The sequence below is a fragment of the Myiozetetes cayanensis genome, unplaced genomic scaffold, assembly GCF_022539395.1.
Source record: "Myiozetetes cayanensis isolate MyiCay16 unplaced genomic scaffold, myiCay2020 scf29, whole genome shotgun sequence".
Taxonomy (NCBI): domain Eukaryota; kingdom Metazoa; phylum Chordata; class Aves; order Passeriformes; family Tyrannidae; genus Myiozetetes; species Myiozetetes cayanensis.
Window position 1 is genome coordinate 5,365,151 of NW_026087510.1, and position 19,554 is coordinate 5,384,704.

Below are 19,554 nucleotides of genomic sequence, written 5' to 3' on the forward strand. Positions count from 1 at the left end.
CACATACATATATGCAGGCATTATATACACATATACATATAATTATATAAAAATATATATAAATATATAAACTACGTGTACTGTATATAAATATATAGATAATATATAAAAATACATAGAAACATCAATTAATGATAAATTAATGAATAAAATCTATAAATAATAAGTAACAAAACAACTCCATAAATCTTCTCTTCCTTTTTCTCACGTATCAAAATACTTCCTTAACAAAAGGGGGCCTTTCCACAGCCACTCAAATGAAAGGGAAATCAAAGCCTGGGACAGATAATGAATCCTCAGAAAGAGCTCTCAGCAGTGCCAGGATAATAAAGGACCCCCAGTGTTGTGACCACAAGAGTTCCCTCACCATGTGCTCTGCTCTTGGGTGCTTGGGATGACACAGGAGGATTCTGTTCCCTACACAAGCCCTGAGTCATCCCTTCCCTTCCACATGTAGAATAAGGGAATAACGTTGCCTTTTTTTTTTTTTCTTTTTTTTTTTGGTAGGACAACAGGAAACCACTGCTGTGCACTGCCTGGAAGAATTTCCACACCACATTTTTCAGCCTCTTTCTAGGCAGCCTGAGGAGGGTTTTGCTCACTGCTGCCTGTCTGCATCCAGCCCCAGAATTAGCTCTGGGCAGCAGATGAACATTCTTGAGCAGGGAAACTGGCTTTTCGTGCCTGAGGCCTGAGTTTTATTCCAGAGATTAAACTTGCTTTAAAAAAAACCTCAGGGAGTTGATGGGTCTGATGCCCTTGCAAGCACTGCAGGCCATGTTTAAGGCCACATCAGTGTTTCTTTGGTTTTTTAAAACTCTGCTGCATGGTGACACGCCACAACAACAAAAGCAAAAGTTCTCAAGGGACCAGAAACTTTTGATCATGTAGATTTTGCTGCAGTGCAGAGAGAGAAGTGGGCATTATACAAAAAATGGAGGCAACCACATCAGATCTGGGGGAGTTTTAACTCCACTGACAAAATTGGTGTCCAGGAAAACACCAGAGAGCAAGATTTGTCACCTAGAAATGATGAGTAATGCACATAATTATAACTTTTAAAGTTCTTCTCAATAAATTTAGTCCATGCACAACCCCAGGCACACAGACTGTGACTCCTCTGGCATGATGCTGTTTTTCCTGCCAAAGCTGAGGAAGCTGCTATTGAGCCTGATTTCTCTGTAGGGAGTCCACCCTGTGCCCTGGAGTGAATGATTTGATTGTGATTTCCATGTGGATCTGAGCCTGACACGGTTCAGCCTCAGGAATTACCCTTTCCTCAGTAAATGCTGGTTTGGATCAGTGAGACACATGAGTGGCTGGGACTTGGAAGCATCTCCTGCCTTCCTGCTTTCTCCAGCGTGTTCAGGCAGGCCCTGGGAGCGGAGAAATCCCGTGACAAGGGGGTGAAGTGACTGGATTCCACAAAGAGGAGCCTGAATCCCTCCACCACCTCTTTTGTTGGGTTGTTTGTTCCCATGGCTCGCACGTAAACTGCAGGCAAACAAACTCCTCGCCTGAGAAACCAGGTTCCAGCCCTGCAGGCAGTCATGCAGTGAGGTGGCACTTCTTGGGGGCAAAAGGCAGGTTAAGTTCTACATTTTTGCAACCACAAACAGGGGGAAAATTTGAGCAAAGCTCTTGGCAGTTCTTCCAGTTGGCTCCAATTATTAAGGTGGTCATCGATGCACAAGTAGAGTTCTGAGAACTTTTAACTTGCTATTTTTAACACCATGCAGCAGTTCAGGCTTTTTGCTGTTAATGGCACAGCAACCAGAAGAGCGGGGAGTGTTTCTGCCTTCGCATTCCAGTGACCAGAAAACCTGGGTTAATTAGGTGGATTCATTGAACTCAAATCCTTCACAGTGCTGTCAGTTGCCTCTGACTTGAAGAAAACAAGGCCCTGGGTGCCCTATTTGGTTTAATAACAGCTAAGAAACAAAATGTCTAAACCAAAACTGGCACAGTCCGTGCCAGTGTGAGACCTATTAGGTAACAGCCAACAAACTGTGCCACCTCTCATTCCCAAACAGGAGGAGCATCCCAGCAGATTTAGCAAAAAAATCACTGGATAGCCAAGTGTTCTGAGTGATAAATGAGATAAATGAGGAGACAGTCGTGCCTTTTGTTAAATTATGCTGCTGGGTTTTAATCCTTATTAGGAAAAGAAAAAATGCCAAACCACTACAAACCACTGTACCACAGTGCCTGGACATTCATGGGACTGATCCAGAGCTCCCTGAAACCAATGGAAATCTGTCCAAAGACTTCAGTGGGATTCAGATCAGGCCCCCTAACCCAGCCCAAGAATTCTTAGGCAGATTAAATTATTGGTCTCCTGGGTCCCCAGGCAAGCCCAGGCACGAACTGTGAGTTTCTCCAGTAACTGCTGGCCAAGAGCAAACACTCTTTCCCTACACACACTCTGGCAGCAGCCAGCCCTGCAGAATTCTTTGCAGTTTTCTTGCTTTAAAGGATTGAGGACATGGAAGGAATGAAACAAAGTGCAGCCCTGTAGCAGCAATCTTCCCCCTGCAAGCCACTTGTTTCTGTGGGTGATGGATGATTTTCAGAGGGAGGGAATGCTCAGTGCATTGGGCTGAGCAGGTCAAGGGCAAGCAAACAGAAATAGCTTGGTAGACCCCCAAAAAAATAGGGAGAGAGGTGAAGAAAGTCACAAAGTGGGTGAAGAGGTTCAGCCTGTGCCTCCCACTGCAGCCCAGTGCCAGGAGCACAGGGCATTCATCCCTTGGAGCTCTTGGGCACTTTTGGGGCCTCCTGGTGTGGATATAAAACCAGGCTGAAGCCCCAGTGCCCAGATAAGAGCCCAGAGGGACGTGGCTGGAGTGCCACAAGTGCCACCAGAGCCTTGGACCACCCTCACCTGGAGCCTCACAGGAGCAGGGCGGGAAAATCCGCGTTTGTGTCCCGTGTCGACCCTGCCCATGGAAACCTCCTTTGCAACGAACCCTCCCATGGCCAGAGCCACCTGCCCGTCCCAGGGCAACATCCAGTGCCCCTGCAGGAGCCCTGCCTGGGTGGCCATGGTGACAGAGTGTACACAGAGGGTGCAGGGCGTGGGGCTGACCCACGGCACGGGCTGGGGACACTCCGAGCCGCGGGAAGAGCCGGGACATTCCTCGGGAAGCATCCCCAGGGGAACGCCTGCCAGGGACACTCTGCTGGGTGCTCTGGGAAGGGGATCCAGAGGGGAGCAGCTCTCCTTTTTCAGCATTTTATTCCAGGTGCAGGAGGATTGCAAGGTCAGCTGCCTGGGGGTAAGTCTTGCCTTCCTTTTGTGCGTTTTAACACGAAGGTGTTTGTGGGTGAAGGCTGGCAAAACGGATTCATTTGCAGGCAAACTTATCCTTGTAAACCTCACAGACCCTGTCTCATTCCTGATTTAGCTTGATAAATCTCCACCAAATTGTTTTATCGCATTATTAATTGCATACACATCTGATAGACACAGGGCATAATTGATTCTAATTCCTTACATCATTGATTCTCACTCCTTACACAATTGATTCTCACTCCTTACACACACTCAGCTTGTTCTGCAGAGCAGATTTACTGATTTCTCTGGCTACCACAAATTAGTGCAAAAGGTTTGAGTAGCCTCACATCTGACTGACAGCATGATCTGTGCTCCTGGATTTTTTTTTAGGGGGGGAATTAGTGAAATTCTGTCATCCTGAAAAACCTTCGAATGGCAATTGCATGAATCCCAAATTACAGCACATTAACCCAACTGCCCAGCTACAAACCAGGTGTGATGTTATTCACGTTGATTATTTTATCTTGACCCAAAACAGCAGCTGTATTTGTCCTTCCAGCTCTGGACTCAGCTACCAGCAAGGACTCCATGCCGAGGTTTTCCTCTTCTCCCCTTTCCATTGTGCTGCATGATAATAATTTATATTTTAGTATTTAATTGCTTCGTCTTTGCACTCTTGAAATTATCTTTGTGTTGCATTCACTGCAGTTTTAATTATTAAGCACAATTAATTTGTGGTATAAAGGCTTTGTATTTAGTAGAATAAGGGTGATATGACCAATGTTCTCCATTATTGTTAATTCCTTATTATTCTGAAAGCAAGAGTATATTAATATAATTATTGGCAGTGCTTTCTTTGTGCTCTAGGTTTGAATTCCATGAACCCACGAGCAGTGCTTGGTTTGTAGGCAGTGTAATTAGCTGATTGTACCCACTGCTCCACAATCACTAACTTCACTGCCATCAAAACAAGGCACAGGATTCCCTGCTCCAACCTCAGTCTGGAAAACTGCACTACAAACCCTCCTTACCCTCATTCCCAGTGCAAAATTATTGATGGTAGTTACTCATTTGCAGCTTTATTTCCAGAATTTTACCTGTCCAGCAGAAGTGGGAGCTTTCCTGGACCTGTCTGTTGTGTTTAAATTAATTATCTTAATTGCTTATGCACCAAGACTGGGCTAAGAATTTCTCTTGGTTGCATCCTTCAGATATTGGGAAAAAAAAAATTTCATCTACTTTTCATGTTTTATTTAACCACCCAGCAAGTGAAGGGGGTTTTAAGCAATGATTAAATATTAAACTCTCTGGATGGATAAGTGATTTTTACTCTGACCACTTGGCTCAATGTTCAGGAATTTCAATAATAGTACTGGAACCTGCTGTGGGAGGGTTGTTTGTTTGTTTTTTAAACAAAATCCCAGTTTTCATCCAAGCAGGGCTTGGAAGGCTTTCCATCAGCCTGGTTGCCAGGCAGTGTAGTTAGCTGATTGCCCAGAGCAACAATCACTAGCCACACAGCCAGGTAAAAAGGTGTGGAGGATCATCTCAGTGGGAATTCTGACTGACTGCCCTCCTTCCAGGGGCATCAACGGGACAGTGATTTAGGCAAGGGAAATGTGCTGGATTCCTGTCCCAGGCAGGAGACACCAGTGCCAGTTGTGCTGGGTCATGCACTGGTTTGCACACAGGACACTGGAAAACAGGAGAACAAAATAAAGGGTGTTTTCTCCTCCACCTCTGCAGCCCTCAGCTCCCATTCTGACCCCTCTTACAGTCTAAGGCCTCTCTTCTCACATTTACCTCCATTTATTGCTGTTCAGCAAATAAAATTGAGGCCTGTGGTGGCAACTCTTCGGGGCTCGAGCCTGAACCTGAGTGGAAACGTCCTGAAGACAGAAACTGCTGCTGGAGCCTCTGCTGCCCTCACTGGATAATCAGTGCTCCACCCAGACCATCGACACAATTCACCCCAGCAAAGGAAACTGAGACAACTACCATGGAGCTCTGTAACAACATTTCCAGCCTGACTCTGCAATTTTCTTTCTTTTTTTTTTTCTTTTTTTTTTTTTCTAATTTTAGTAAAGTCTTGCCCATTTTTACTGAAGAGCCTGGGGTTGGGAGGCAGGCCAGACGAGAGCAATCAGCAAGAGGTGCAGGAAGGTGCTGAGCTCTGCAAGTCTTTCCTGCAAGTCAGCAACCCTCCTTTCCCTATTAATAATTCCAAAAGGCATCCCATCCATTACCATCAATTAGTCTGCTTTCTGAATTCTGGCTGGAGCCAGCAACAGTTCCCTGAATCTTACATTCTTCTTTTATTATTTTTTTTTTTTTAAATTCAGTAACAACAGTTGAGAGCCAGAACTTGCAGCAATAGAGATGACTGATTGATTTCACTGAAAAAATGACTTTATACAACTACAATAACCCTTAAAAAATTTAAAATTAATGCACTGAGTGAAATAAGCATAATGTTCAGCTTATTATCAGTCATAGGTGTCACTGAGGGTTCAAATCCAGACTCCAGACCTGACTCAGACCTGCTGTTCCTGCACCCCTGGAAGCTCTGTTGTCTCCACAGTGGTGCAGGGACAAATTCCCTAAGCAAGGGGGATGCTGTAGGCTCTGGGACACTGAAAGTCCAGGCCAAAGATAGCAGGAAGCAAAAAGTATAAGAGGTAAATGAAGTGTAGGCCAGCTAAATATAGGTATTGGACAATTTTCAACCCCAAAACCACAAGGATAAGAGAGTGTGTGTCTAAATTTCTCAGTTTCACATGCCAAAGGGATCTTCACAGCCTGTCCACTGTTAGTTGTTTGATTTTTTTCATGGCTGTCTTTAGGTTTTTAATCCCCTGAAAACACTAAAATTCAGTTTATAACAAAGTTACTGAACTGGCTGCTCTGCTCCCTAAAAAGCTCTCAGAAACTTAATTGGAGCAATCAGAGGAAGAACTCCACGTCGGGATTTTTATTATTATCAGTAGTGAACTCCAGATTGACTGATACACAGTGGGTTTTGCTGGCCTGGCCGGATGTTTGTCAGGAGAATAAAATCCAGGAGTAAGAGGTTTGAATTAAATTAATGCACTTCTTTCCTTCTGCTGTAATTCCCAAGATACAAAGCAGTGATAAATGAGTTGAAGGTTAAACATCTATAGAAGAACTCTATATCTGAATTAATACAATTTCATTCCCCAGTTGCAGAGAGTAGAACTGAAATTTTAAAGCTGATGAGTGCAGTGATTTGAGAAATAACTTGGAAAACAAGATCTCAAAGGATACTTTCAGAAATGACGTATTCATTTAAGACATAAAAGCCTCCTTTCTTCTTCCTCCTTACTTAAGCTTCTTAAGTGGGTTCATGTTAAGCACTTCCTCTTCTCAAAGTTTATTAAAATGCTGAACCAACTATATCTGCTCTGCCCAAATTCTATGCATTTAAAGCTGGCTCTGCTTTTTATTTCTCTCAGTCTAAATAATCAGGTCCTGCCTGGGAGGGGGGGAAAGATGTTCTGGATATTACTATCATTATTATTGCAATAGCTACTCAGTTTTATCCTATACTAATATATATTATATTAAGATATAGACATTGAAATGCTGAAAGCCTGCTGCTATTATTCTGTACTTTACTTTCTGTATATTTTCCATTTATTTGTAAATAGTGGCCAAGAGAAGGAAGTGGAAGCTTTGACAATTTTCAAAATTTATGAAGACCTTAATCTTGCTTTAATTCTGGCTGGAATTCTGAAAGTCGGGGAAAAGACCAGTTGACAAAGTGTTTCCACATTTCTGAAAGGGCCAGGAAACATCAGAAAGGCTGTTCCTGTTTCACAGGCATGACCCAGGCTGCAAAGCCACGGCCTGAGCTCAGCTCGAGCACTGAGATCCCTGACTTCTGGTGACCTGGAGTGGACAGTGCTCGTGACATCTGAAAGGATTTGCCTCTATTTAAATTACTGATTTCAGAAACAGCTTCTCCAGCTGAACTCCCAGGAGCGGGTCTAGGTTTGAGCTACATAAAAATCACGAATGTGTCTTATTTTAAAGCAAGCATCGATCCCGGTGCTCTGTCCTGCTCTGTCCTGGAGCCTGAGCCATAAAATCCGTGGATGGAGAACGCTGCAGGAAACAGGTGCGGAGCAGCTTCCCGGCCACCAGGAAACGGGCTCGGGGGTCATTAACGCTCGAAACAGAGCCCCGTGTTGTGTCGCCGCTCCCGGAGCGCTTTCCCGAGGGCAGCAGCGCATCCCGACCCTGGGAGGATGCGCCGCGGGTGGGTCCGGCTCTGCCCAAGGGGGCGGCTCCCCACGCCACGGGGGGGTTGTGCGGGACAGGTATAAAAGCGGAGGGATGGAGAGTTTGGGAGCGGGAAAGAAGGGAAGAGCGGCGGGAGGAGCGCGCCAGGGTTTGGGAGCGGACAGAGGAGGCGCATCCCGAGCGCGGGCGGGGCCGCTTCCCGAGGAGCGGGGCTGAGCCGAGCCCGCTGGCCCGGAGCCCGAGGAGGGGAGGGAAGGAGAGAAGGAGGAGGAGGAGGAGGAGGAGGAGCGGCTCCCTCCCGTCCCCTCCGCCCGCGGATCTGGGGCGATGCTGGCGGTCGCGGCGCTGTGCGCGGCCGCGCTGGGCTGCGCGGCGGGGGCGCGGCTGCTCAGCGGTAAGAAGGGGCTGAAAGGGGGATTGCCCGGCCTTGGCATCGCCCCCCGGGCACGGACAGGGCGCTCCGGCCCCGCTGCCGCTCGCCCCTGGAGCTGGGAGGGTCGGGATGCGCGGGAATGTCGCGACACGGGGAGGGTGCGGGTGCGGGGGGTGCTCGGGGGAAGGTTGGGCTCGGGGGTGTTGGTTTGCAACTTCCTCGGGAGGGGCAGGCACTGAGCTCTGCTCTGCGGGGACCAGGGACAGCATCCAGGGAACGGCTGGAGCTGTGTCAGGGGAAGTTTAATTTGGATCTCAGGAAAAGGTTCTTCCCCCAGGGGGTGGTTGGGCACTGAACAGGCTCCCCAGGGCAGTGGGCACAGCCCCGAGGCTGCCAGAGCTCAAGAAACATTTGAATGATCCTCTCAGACACACGGTGCGACTCTTGGGGATGGGCCTGTGCAGGGCTGAGGGTTGGACTCGGTGATTCTGGTGGGTCCCTTCCAGCTCAGCACATTCTGGGATTCTGTCTCTTCCAACTTTCATGACTCTGTGATGTTTCCCTGCCCTGCCCTGGGGAGCTCACTGAAGTCAGCAGACTTTGGGGCAGATCCAGTGCAGGCAGTGAGGAGATAAGGGGGGAATACAAGGAACCCTTTCAGCACTGCTTACAGCTACACAGACAATGTCCCCTGTAACTTAAACCCTATCTGGGATCCTAAAGAGCAGTAATCAGACACTAATGAACTACAGTAGATTTTTCCTTAGCTGGAAGTAATTACAAGTTTGGCTGATAAGGCAGAGGGGAAAAAATTGCATTTGTGTATCAGAAACACCCTGAGTGCAGCTTGTGACAGTATTTCTAAACAGCTAGTGAAACTCTTTAATAACAATGTACCATCTGTGTTTTTCTCCTGCCTTTCACAACAGCAGTGGACATATCCCTCAGGAGAGGTAAGGGGGTTTTGCCTTTCTCACCATGCCTGTATAGGTACAAAGTTCCCAAGAGAAATACAGGTTATGCCAGAAATGTATTTTCTAATACTGCTGTTGTAGTAAAAAAACCCAAAAAACCAAAAAAACCAAATTGTTCCTGTTGCAACTTCTGTGTAAAACGTTAACAAACTGATTCTGACTATTGAACTGTTCACAAACTCCACTATAAAGCAAAGGCAGAGGGGTTCATAATGACCTGTCCTCCCATCCCCTTTGTTCTGAGCACGTTACAAATGTTGCTGAATGTTTTCCCTCTGTGCAAACACAGTCGGTTAGCAGACTGTGTCTGAGAAGAAATATTTACTGAGCAGAACAAAACTGTTTGTTTCCACGGCCTAAATATTGGGGCTGCTCTGCCGAGGAGCACACAAGTGCATGAATCCAGATGATGTGCCTCTTCACTTTGATCTCCCCTTTGTAACCAAAATAAGCTGTGCTGCTTCTGCATGAGAAAGTCCTTGGCTTCTGACAGCCTGAAAACAGACATTTGTTTACTTCCTGGGCAGTCAGCAGCATTGCACAGAGCAGAGGGAGCTGGGCTGGGGGAACACGTCTTGTTCTCCACAGCAGAGATGCTGAAAATGGAAAGAGTAAGTTTAGGTGGGATGATGGGAAGGAATCCTTCCCTGTGAGGGTGGGAAGGCTCTGGCACAGGTTGCCCAGAGAAGCTGTCCCTGGATCCCTGGAAGTGCCCAAGGCCAGGTTGGCACAATCTGGGATAGTAGAAGGTGCCCCTGCCCATGGAAGGGGTTGGGACTTGCTGAGCTTTAAGGTCTTTTCCAACCCAAACCATTCCATGATCCTATGACTGCAACATGCACTCCATGACACTCCATAAACCCTAGGAGAGAAATTCTTGCTATTTCTGCTTGTGGAAGGGAATCTCTGATTTAAGCTGCTTAATTCCTTAAAAATAACAATAAATTTAAAAAAAAAAAAATATCCTCTTGGGAGCCTTGCAAGGGAACTCTGTTCTGGAAAGGCTGCATATGTGAGCTTGCTCCCTGGCACAGCACTGCTGCTTTGGGAGGAACTCCCAGGCTCTGGAACTCGCAGAAAAACCGTGAGGCAGCTGAGAAGAGCAGGACATGAAAGGAAAATCCTAAACTGTTTGATGCAGTAAGAAAAGCTTGGAGATGCCATTGCCAGGCCAGTGACACAAGAGGCCCTTCACCTGTGCTGTGTTTTCCGTGGAGACAGTGCAAACCTCCCCCAGATGGAAGCATTAACCCCGAAACTTTGGCCCCGCAGGCAGAGCTGCTGTGACAGGTGCCCCTCCCTCCCCGCAGGACAGACAGTTTGCCGCCGTGGGACGCAGAAACCCTGCTACAAGATCGTGTATTTCCACGATGCCTCCCGCAGGACCGGCTACGAGGAGGCTCAGCGGGCCTGCCGGGCTGACGGGGGGCACCTGGTGAGCATCGAGAGCCCTGCGGAGCAGAGGCTGATCGAGAGCTTCATCAGCAGCCTCCTGGCTGCCGATGGCGACTTCTGGATAGGGCTCAGGAGGGAAAAGGAGGAGGAGGAGGAGGGCAACAGCACAGAGTGTCAGAGCTTCTACTCCTGGTCGGATGGCAGCTCAGCCAAGTTCAGGTGGGTACCCGTGGGTGACACCGGGAGGCCAGAGGGTTCAGGGACTGTCAGATGCCTTCAGCAATCACAAAGGATGCTGCCAGGTGAACAAACCCAGCTGCCATTTGTGGTGCATCCCATCCAGATATAAAGTTACCCCACTCTGGAGACTCTCTGTTGCTCCACATGACACCTGGAGAGCGTAGCTTGGGCTAAATCGATGATTTTTGGTTGCTAAAAGGAGCGGGAAGAACAAGTGATCTGGTCTTAAAAAAATCTGATTAGGCTGCTACAAAATATGTGCTTGGACCTGAAGGTTCCTGCATTTCAGATCCCCTGGAGCTCATCCCTGAGCAATGAGCTCTTTCCCTTCTGCTTGCTGAAGGAATGCCTTTTTTTCCTCAGTTAAACCTGAGAGCTGCAGGATTTATCGTAGACGTGAAAAGTTCAAGTTTTCCCCACATTTGTAAGGTTTCTGCCTCCTTGTCTTAAGGCAGGAGAAACCACAGCGTTTGTTGAAATTAAAATATCAAAGCATTCACCACAGCATTTACACCAATTTGCATTCCTCTTTCTATTGGACATGTGTAAAAACATCTTGCCAGTGACCTCCTTGCCTTGGGAGCTCATCAGGTATTTCAGTTGCTCCGTGAAGAAATGAATAAAACTGCTTTTAGTGCTGCTGGATGTATTAAAGTTCCTCCTGTGGTTCAGATTTTGGGGGTGGATAATGGGAAGCTGGAGCCAGATCTGCTGCTAAGAAACAGGCACAGCTTTTATTGCCTTTTCATTGGTGAGACACAGCTTATTTATGCTAAATGATAAAGCCAAGGAAAACACCAGGGGAGGAAGGAAGTGAGGGAGGAATACAGCACTGGGAGGATTGAAAAAACACTGCTTTAACACACAGGGGTGTTTTCCCATGTGGGATGCCTCGGGACATCTGGAATTATCTCTGTTGTACGGGCCAGCTGGGCAGCCAAAACATGGTTGGTTCCAAAATAGTGGGTACTGAACACTTGGCAAAATCAGCCCCAGTTTAGAAGAGTTCCTCTGAGTAGCAGAAGATGCCTCTTCAGTAACAATGGTACTACCAGGGTGCTGAGCCTCCTTCCTGTGTACTCTTGGAAAAGCCTGCACAGTTGTCTAGTGGTGAAGTTTATTATTAGAACAACAACAACAAAAACTATCTGCAAGACAGTGCTGGTGCGTTTCTAGACAGAGAAAACCAGATCCCACTTCAGCTTTTTCATTTCCTCATCAAAGAGGGGTTGAAATTCTGCGAGGCACCCAGGCCAGAGAGCAAAAAAAATAACCGTGAGGGATGATTTTGCCGGGGTCTAAAGTCGCGTTTGGGGAAGGTCGAATTTCTCCTGAGGAGGTTTCAGGCTCAGCCCTTCGCTCCTTAATGTTTAACGCCCTGATTGCTGGGTTTTTCTGTGAAAAATCACAATTCCAAGAATAAACAACTGTACTCTCGGGGGGAGGGGGGGTGCTGTGACCCCTCTGGGCCGTGTTCCCGCCTGAGCTCCTGGGAAGTGACGTCAGGTTGTGCTGGTTGTGTTTTCTCAGGAACTGGTACGTGGATGAGCCATCCTGTGGGAGTGAGATCTGCGTTGTGATGTACCACCAGCCATCTGCCCCGCCAGGTGTCGGGGGTCCTTACATGTTTCAGTGGAACGACGACAGATGCAACATGAAAAATAACTTCATTTGCAAATATTCCCTGGGTAATGAGTCATTCCTTAGCTTTGAAACCCAACCCTGGGGAGAAGGTACCGGGAGGCTGCAGGGACACAGGGTGTTTCTCTTTTCTTTCAGAGAAGCCAACGACTGCTCCAGTAGAGGACCCTCCCAGAGGTGAGCTGGAGTTACTTGTCTGGGGCTCTTTCTCAGTGATGTGTTGCCCTTCAGTGGACACACCGTGTCACACTCATGCTCAACAGACAGAAAACTTACTGAGCAAGAAGCTTCCCTGCAGTTTGCACTTTCCCTTGTGCTGTTCCATAATCCATCCTGTAGGAAAACAGTCTTGCTGCTGTTGATGCAGGTCACTGAAGCACAAGAGGGCCGGTACCCTTTACACACCTGTGCAGCCCTCAGTCTCTTCCATCTCCTCACCCTCACTTTTATGATTCTTAAGCTCTTTCAAAACCCAAAAAATCTGCAATATTAACGAAGCTGCTTCTTTCCAGATGTTGCCACAGAGCCCCTGAGCCCAGTGTTGCCAGGGGAACCCTGTAAGAGAGGTGTAAATGTGACAGCTGTAGGAGCCAGAGGTATGTTGTGCATCCCACACCATCCCAGAGCAAAGTGTTCTGGGTGTGAAGAAGGCACTTTAATTGAAGCACTTTGGAGTGGCTAAACTGCTAATGTTTTGTTTCTAAGTGGGTGATTAACTGTGAGAAACTTCCAATTTCTTCTTACCACTGACTCCTTTTCACCCCTAGAACCTGTTCAGAGTCTTGCCTACATCCTTATTCCCAGCATTCCTGTGCTGCTGCTCCTGATGGCCATTACAGCCATCTCCTGCTTCTGGCTTTTTGTGAGGAGGTAAGTGGCATTTTTATGTTAAGATCAACTGTGATAGCATTCCCTGGCAGTAATCTTGCAGCTGGTTTTGGCACCCTGTGAGGTGCTCTGCAGAGGGCTGCTTGCAGCCAAAGAAATGTTTAAAAAGTGGAGTGGGTGCCCCAGGCTGTTATTTCCAAGCAAATTTTTAAGTAAATCACATTATATCATATTACTGGGTTCACAGATATAGTAATCAGGGAAGAACAGTGTAAACAAGACAATGATTTTCATGTGGTAGCACTTCATCTTTCTTATTAAAGACTGGAGTTATCGACTTGAATTATTGATTTGAATTATCAGATGCTCCCCTCCGAAAGTGAAAAATGTGGAGATAAAAGAAGCAAGTAATACTTATCAACAACCTCTCCTTGCTTCCCCTGTGTGCACAGCAGCTCTGCTGGGGGTGCTGGTTGTGCTTTTGGGAATGTCAGGGTTGGGTTTTGCTGCTTCGGCGTCTCCAGGTCGTGCCAAGGGGTGCAGCTGGAATGACAAATAATTCCCAATTCTATGCAGAGCCCAGGTTCTGAGGGTCAGCTTTCCTCAGGGGTCAGCATTAACTGTAAGAGATGTGGCACTGCTTTGTGTTTGCCTCAGGAAAAGCCACATGAGGGTTTTTTGTTTCCCCCCCCTTTCCCAAGGAGGGAGCAGCGAATGGACACCAGCCCGAAGGAGGAGGATGCCTGGCTGTCCAAGCCCGGGGGGAACAGCCCCAGCCTGGACATCTACAAAGTCATCAACAAGCAGTCAGAAGCAGATCTGGCTGGGGCCAGGCCTGGCACCCAGAATTCCTCGTTCCAGGCATGGGAGCACAGGGAGCTGGGCAGGCCAGCCCCCAACACCTCGAGCTTTGGGACCGAGAGCGGCTTTGTCACCAACGACATCTACGAGCTCTGTGGGGACCGTGTGGGCAGGAGCAAGGAGTCCACCTGGGTGGACAATGAGATTTATGGATACTGAGCGGATGGACCAAAAAAAAAAACACCCACCCCTGGATTTCAGATGAGACAAGTTCACCTGCCCTGTCTATGCACTTGTTTTAATAACTTGTTTTAGTATGTGGTGTTTGTCCTGGTTTTGCATTGGGCCCATATTCTTCTCTTTTTTTTTTTTTTTTTTGGCAAGAATATGGGTTTTTTAACGATCCAGAGTGAAAAGAATGTATATATTTTGCTTTGCATCAAGCCCCCTTTGCCCTGGGAATGGCTTGTTAATCCTCCCGATTCACTTTTGTACCAAAGATATGCCTTGAAAGGTAAAGGACAATCCAAAATCCTTATTTATTTAACTGACCCACTGGTCTTAAAGGTGCTAAAAGTTGCCTGTTGGGTGGGATGGAGCCCTGCTTTCCTGGAGATGGCCCAGGGGGGAGCAGGGAATGAATTCCTTGGTTTGCTTTGCTTGTGTGTGCAACTTTACCCATTAAACTGCCTTTATCTCAAACCACAGATTTTCTCACTTTCACTCTTCCAATTCTTTCCCTCATCCTCCTGGGAGGGAGGGAGGGAGGGGAGACCAAGCACATCAAGCATGTTTTATTACACACCTTTTCAGGCGTTCCTGGCTCCAGGAGAGAGCAGCACTTTGCTGCTGAACAAATCCACGGAGCACCTAAAATGAACTTTTAGCTCTTGACAGGGTTCCCTTGAAAGCTCGCTCTTCTCCCTTTGCATGGAAATAAATAAATAGCAGAAAAAAAAAAAAAAAAAGAAGAAGAAAAAAACGCCACAAATTTCACAAGCCACCAGGAAAACAAAGGTTTGGCAAAAGGCTGGAGATTTTGGGTGCCTGAGGCTGTGTTTGGGTGCTCTGGTCCTGGCGAGCCGCGTGTGCCCAGCGCCTCTGCGGGGCATTAAGGCCAGGAGATTTTAGGAATTCTGCCGTTCCACGTCTCCCCTGGATCCTCGGGATCAGTGCGGCAGCAGTGACCACACGAGGGCATGTGCGCTCCACGCCTGGGGTTTGCCAGGAGCGCTGGGATCCCTCTCCTTGGAGCACGGCAAAAGCCATCGCTGGTCGCCAAAATCTGCAGGACAAAGGATGTTTCTGCAACCTGAACCTTCGAGCTGCTGCTGGAGTTTGCTCTTTCAAGCACAAAATCTGACTTAATTATTGATTTATTTTTTTTCCCACCAGGCTGAGGCTTTCCTGTGGCCAGGAAGCAAATAAGTGTTTAAATACTCAAGAATTCAGTTTATAATAAAGTGACTGAGAATTAATATTAGGCAATATTTTGCACAGTGGAGACAAAAGTTACTTTTAACACACCGAGCTCGAGTCTGTAAAATAAAAATGAAGCCCCTCAGAACAGAGAAATTTCACAAGTGGCACTTTGGGATGACACCACTTTCTATTCAAGTAGGATTATGGAAAGCTTGCTCATGTACCTATCAATCACTTAAAAGGGTGGATGTCTGACTAAGTCAAGTCATCAGTTAGTCACTGCCAGAAGTTCTGAAGGGGATAAATAGAACAGTGAGAGCACTCTGGTTGTTCTCCATGGCAGCCCAAGTCAGCAGCGTCATCTCCAAATGTCACTCCTTGGAGGAATCTCATGAACAGGGAAGGACAGGCATGAATTTTTGCACGGAGATCTTCAGCTCCCTTTGCAGAACAGTCATCACTGTTTGACACCTCACAGATTTAACCCACCCTTCGCAGGCATGAGGCAGCCTGACGTGTAAAACCTGTATCAAAAAGGGAAAGCAAGAGGCACAAGTTTGTTCCTTGCGTTCTTCCACTTGTTCTTTTCGGGGCCACGCTCTGCTTTGAGCTGTGTTTGCATCAGAAAAGGGCTGTGACTGTGTTGCTGATCCAAAAGACACGAGGCCTCTTGTTCCATCAGCTGTTGGATGTGCCTTGTTTAGTCAGTGGAGCCCAGCAAAGATTCCAGGGGTGATTCCTGGTACCCAAAATGAGTCCTCCAGCATGAGAAGGGGCAGAGGGTAAGAGTGATCAGAGAGGAGCAGGCATGACCCAGGACAGCAGAGATTACTGCAGAGCTGAAATGGCATTTTTAAAATGAGAGCAAGCTAATGTGTAAGTGCACAGACAAATCAGACCTGGTGGACTTAGTACCAGAAAGGAACTTTTTTCACACACTGTCAACTCTGAAGGTCCTCAAACCATTTCATGTCAAAGGGCCTAACAGAGCTTCCAAATCTGCCTTTCCAGGTGTGTAGGAAATAAATAGAGGAATAGTTTAGTTATAGAAGGCACCTGCAAAAATTATCTAGTCCAACTGCCTGACCACTTAAGCTCCTTAGGGACCCCCAAAGTCTGATCCAGGTGCAGCAGCTCAGGGTGCCAATGCATGGAGCCCCTGATTTAGGGCTGGAGAGACACCTGGGGCTGACCCATTCCCCCTCATCCTGCTAATGAGCTGGGCCTGCTTAGAGAAGGCTGACAGGGGATCTCATTAAAGCACATAAATGTCTCCCAGGGGTGGGTTTGACCCCTCCTACTGCTACACTATGGGGTACCCACCGAGCAGGGAGAGCAGATGGGGATGCCCACACCAAGCTGTGGGGGGAGCCTGGGGGACCCATTGACCCTCAGCACCGCTGCCCCATCCCCGTTCCTGTCCCCATCCTCACCCCTATTCCTGTCTCCACCTCCATCCCTTTCCTCATTCCCATCTCCATCCCTGTCTCCATCTCCATCCCTGTGCTCATTCCCATCTCCATCCCTGTCTCCATCTCCATCCCTGTGCTCATTCCCATTCCCATGTCCATCCCCATCTCTGTCCCCATCCCTATCCCCATCTCCATCCCTGTCCTCATTACCATCCCCATCCCTGTCCTCATCCCTATCCCCATCTCCATCCCTGTCCTCATTTCCATCCCTGTCCCCATCCCTATCCCCCGTCCCCATCCCTGTCCTCATCCCTATCCCCATCCCTGTCCTCATCCCTATCCCCATCCCTGTCCTCATCCCTATCCCCATCCCTGTCCTCATCCCCATCCCCATCCCTGTCCTCATTTCCATCCCTGTCCCCATCCCTATCCCCGCCTCCATCCCCATCCCACCCCATTCCCTAACCCCTTCCCCATGCCCAATCCTCCTCCCCGTGCCCTGCCCCGCTCCCCCTGGCCGCCGGTGCCGTGTCCCGGCGCTGTCCCCACCCCACCGGCGGGCTCGGCCCCGCTGGGCGGGCGCGCCGCCGGTTTCCATGGCGAGCCCCCGCCCGCGGTGACGCGCGCGGTGACGCCGCTCGGTGTCCGTGTGTCGGTCCGTCGGCGGCCGAGGGACGGGCGGAGCGGGCGGAGGGGGCGGCGCGGCCCCCGGGGCCGCCGAGCACCGACCCCGAGCAGCCCGAGGCCGCCGCCGCCGCCGCCCCCCGAGCCCAGCATGGTGATGGCCGAGCCCCGGCGGCCCCCGGCGCTGCTGCCCCGCGGGCTCGGCCCTGTCCGCGTCGGCTTCTACGACATCGAGGGCACGCTGGGCAAGGGCAACTTCGCCGTGGTGAAGCTGGCGCGGCACCGCATCACCCGCAGCGAGGTGAGGTCGCTCCCGCCGCATCCCGACCCCCCGTCCCGCCCCGCGCTCCGCTGCCCCCCTCGGGGAGGGAGCCCGCCCGGGATGGGGGTACCCGGCTCCAGGATGGGGGTACCCGGCTCCAGGATGGGGGTACCCCCTCCGGGCGTGCACCCGGCCCCGGGATGGGGGTAGCCCCCGGGTGATGGCCCTAGCCCTAGGGATGGGGGTACCCTACCAGGGATGCGGGTATCCGGCCGCGGGGATGGAGCCAGCACCGGATTTGGGGTACCCAGCCCCAGGATGGGGGTGTCCGCCTGGGATGGGGGTGCCCCCTCCGGGGATGGACCTTGCCCCGGGATGGGGATCCCCCGCCCCCGGAGCCGGCTGTTCCCTTGAGCGCCCCTCGCCCGCTTTTGTCCCTCCTTCCGGCACCTCCCGCGGCGAAAAGGGATATTTTATTTTATTGCAGCAGCCGGGTCGGTTTTTCCTGCTCTCATCTTCCCCGGGAAGGGCAGGATAACGCCTCCTCCCAGCCCTTGTGGCTCAGGCCGCGGGCGGGTGGTCGGGGATGTCACCCCCCAAGGATGTCACCCCCCAGGGATGGCACCCTCCCGACCCCGAGCATCCTCGGGGTGTGAGCAGGGCAGGCAGCTGGTGGGTGAGCTGGGAAGGTTCAAACCTTGCCCGCCGTCGTGCCCTGGGTATTTCAGGGTGTCCTGACCTGGCCGGTGCTTGCAGATGATGAGCAGTGCTTCTCCCCGGGTTATCCGCTCCAGCAGAGGAACTTGTGTGTGTCCTGAATCCTTCCGTCCATCCAGCATCCTGCAAGTTGACCAAATTCAACCATTTTTAGTCTCTTTGTTTAACCGCCCCCGTGTATTACCCGGTGATTATTGTTAATACCTGGTGCTTTACCTAAAACAACAAAAAAAATTATTGTCAGTCTGGGTGGATAAAATGTAGTCATGTTCACTTTAAAAGGGAAAAAAAAAAAAAAGAAAAAAAGGAAGTGTCTGGTGAGAGTAATGGCTCTGAAAGCTCAGCTTTCTCCTGTATGTTGCTCTGAGGTAGTTTTAGTCACTACACCTAGAGGTAAGGTTTTTGTGAGCCTGTGTTCTGGTTGCTTTCATTGTTTGCTGAGGAAGAGGCTGCCGTGCTGCTCTGTACCTGACAAAAGTCATTTACGGTGTTCCCTGAAGTACAAAGTGAAAACTGAAAAGACCTGGCAGTTTTTCCTCGCTGTGGTCTCCGTGTGGTAAAATCACAAAGCAAACCCGTGGCGCTCTCCCCACACAGGGGTCCATGAGCTTTGCATCCCAGGGGTTAAAAGAAATTTCTCTCATTTCTCCAGCTCGTAATAGACTCAGTTCTTTTCAAGCCCTTCCTTTGCTGTTCCTGAAGAGCCAAGCAAAGCCCTGGCAGTGTTAGTGCTCCCTTCCCAAGTTTGTTGCCAGATGCCAAACTTGTAAAGGCTCCACTCGAAGATATTAAGTTTTCACTTGCTCTGTAGTTCTCATTTCTTTGGCGGACTCTGCGACGGGGGTGAAAACTTTCATCTTTATTTGTGTTGTATGAAAGTATGTTTGTTTAGCATTGTTCAAAATAACAAAGGTTACAGAAAACTTAGAGCTCAGCAGCTCCCCAGCTCTGGTATGATTTTATTTCACCCTTGTCCTAAGAAATTGCTGAATTTCAGTGCATTCTAATACAGTCTTGATTTTTTTTTTTAACCAACTTTTCTGTCCAGTCTGAAGCCTCTGTGATTTTATTTTTTTTTTTTTAAACAGCAGATTTGCCCGTGTTGGAGATCTGTGTCAAGGTCTTTGATTTTTTTTTTTTTTTTTAGTGCAGCTGCATTGTGTTTCTGCAATAAGAGATGCAGGAGTGTTTATCTGGAATTTAATTGCTGAGCTAGTTGCTGGAAGTACTTACATGGCCTTTGAGGAAGGGGAACCCTATTAAGATTACTTCTGGTGATGTCAGAGGAAATTAATTCCAGCCAAATACTATTTGGAATAAGCACT

At 48.9% G+C, this 19,554-nt stretch overlaps 2 protein-coding genes across 4 annotated transcripts in view; both read left to right on the forward strand.

Moving 5' to 3' along the window:
* The first annotated feature begins 7,859 nt into the window (after window positions 1-7,859).
* LAYN (layilin) lies at window positions 7,860-14,483 on the forward strand. 3 transcript variants are annotated; one of them, XM_050322931.1, is made up of 8 exons: window positions 7,860-7,934; window positions 8,843-8,866; window positions 10,198-10,501; window positions 12,053-12,210; window positions 12,302-12,340; window positions 12,676-12,759; window positions 12,931-13,033; window positions 13,693-14,483. In XM_050322931.1, the coding sequence occupies exons 1-8, from the start codon at window positions 7,868-7,870 to the stop codon at window positions 14,009-14,011; spliced, it is 1,098 nt and encodes a 365-aa protein (XP_050178888.1). In that variant the 5' UTR covers window positions 7,860-7,867; the 3' UTR covers window positions 14,012-14,483. The 3 variants fall into 3 exon arrangements, with proteins under 3 accessions (XP_050178888.1, XP_050178890.1, XP_050178889.1); XM_050322933.1 differs by lacking the exon at window positions 12,302-12,340; XM_050322932.1 differs by lacking the exon at window positions 8,843-8,866 and having other exon boundaries at window positions 7,861-7,934.
* A 2,809-nt stretch (window positions 14,484-17,292) lies between these two features.
* The window catches only part of SIK2 (salt inducible kinase 2), a 31,776-nt gene continuing 29,514 nt past the window's right edge, over window positions 17,293-19,554 (forward strand). The window contains 1 exon segment of the mRNA XM_050322869.1: window positions 17,293-17,551. Coding sequence (XP_050178826.1) covers window positions 17,402-17,551 — 150 coding nt within the window. The 5' untranslated portion in view covers window positions 17,293-17,401.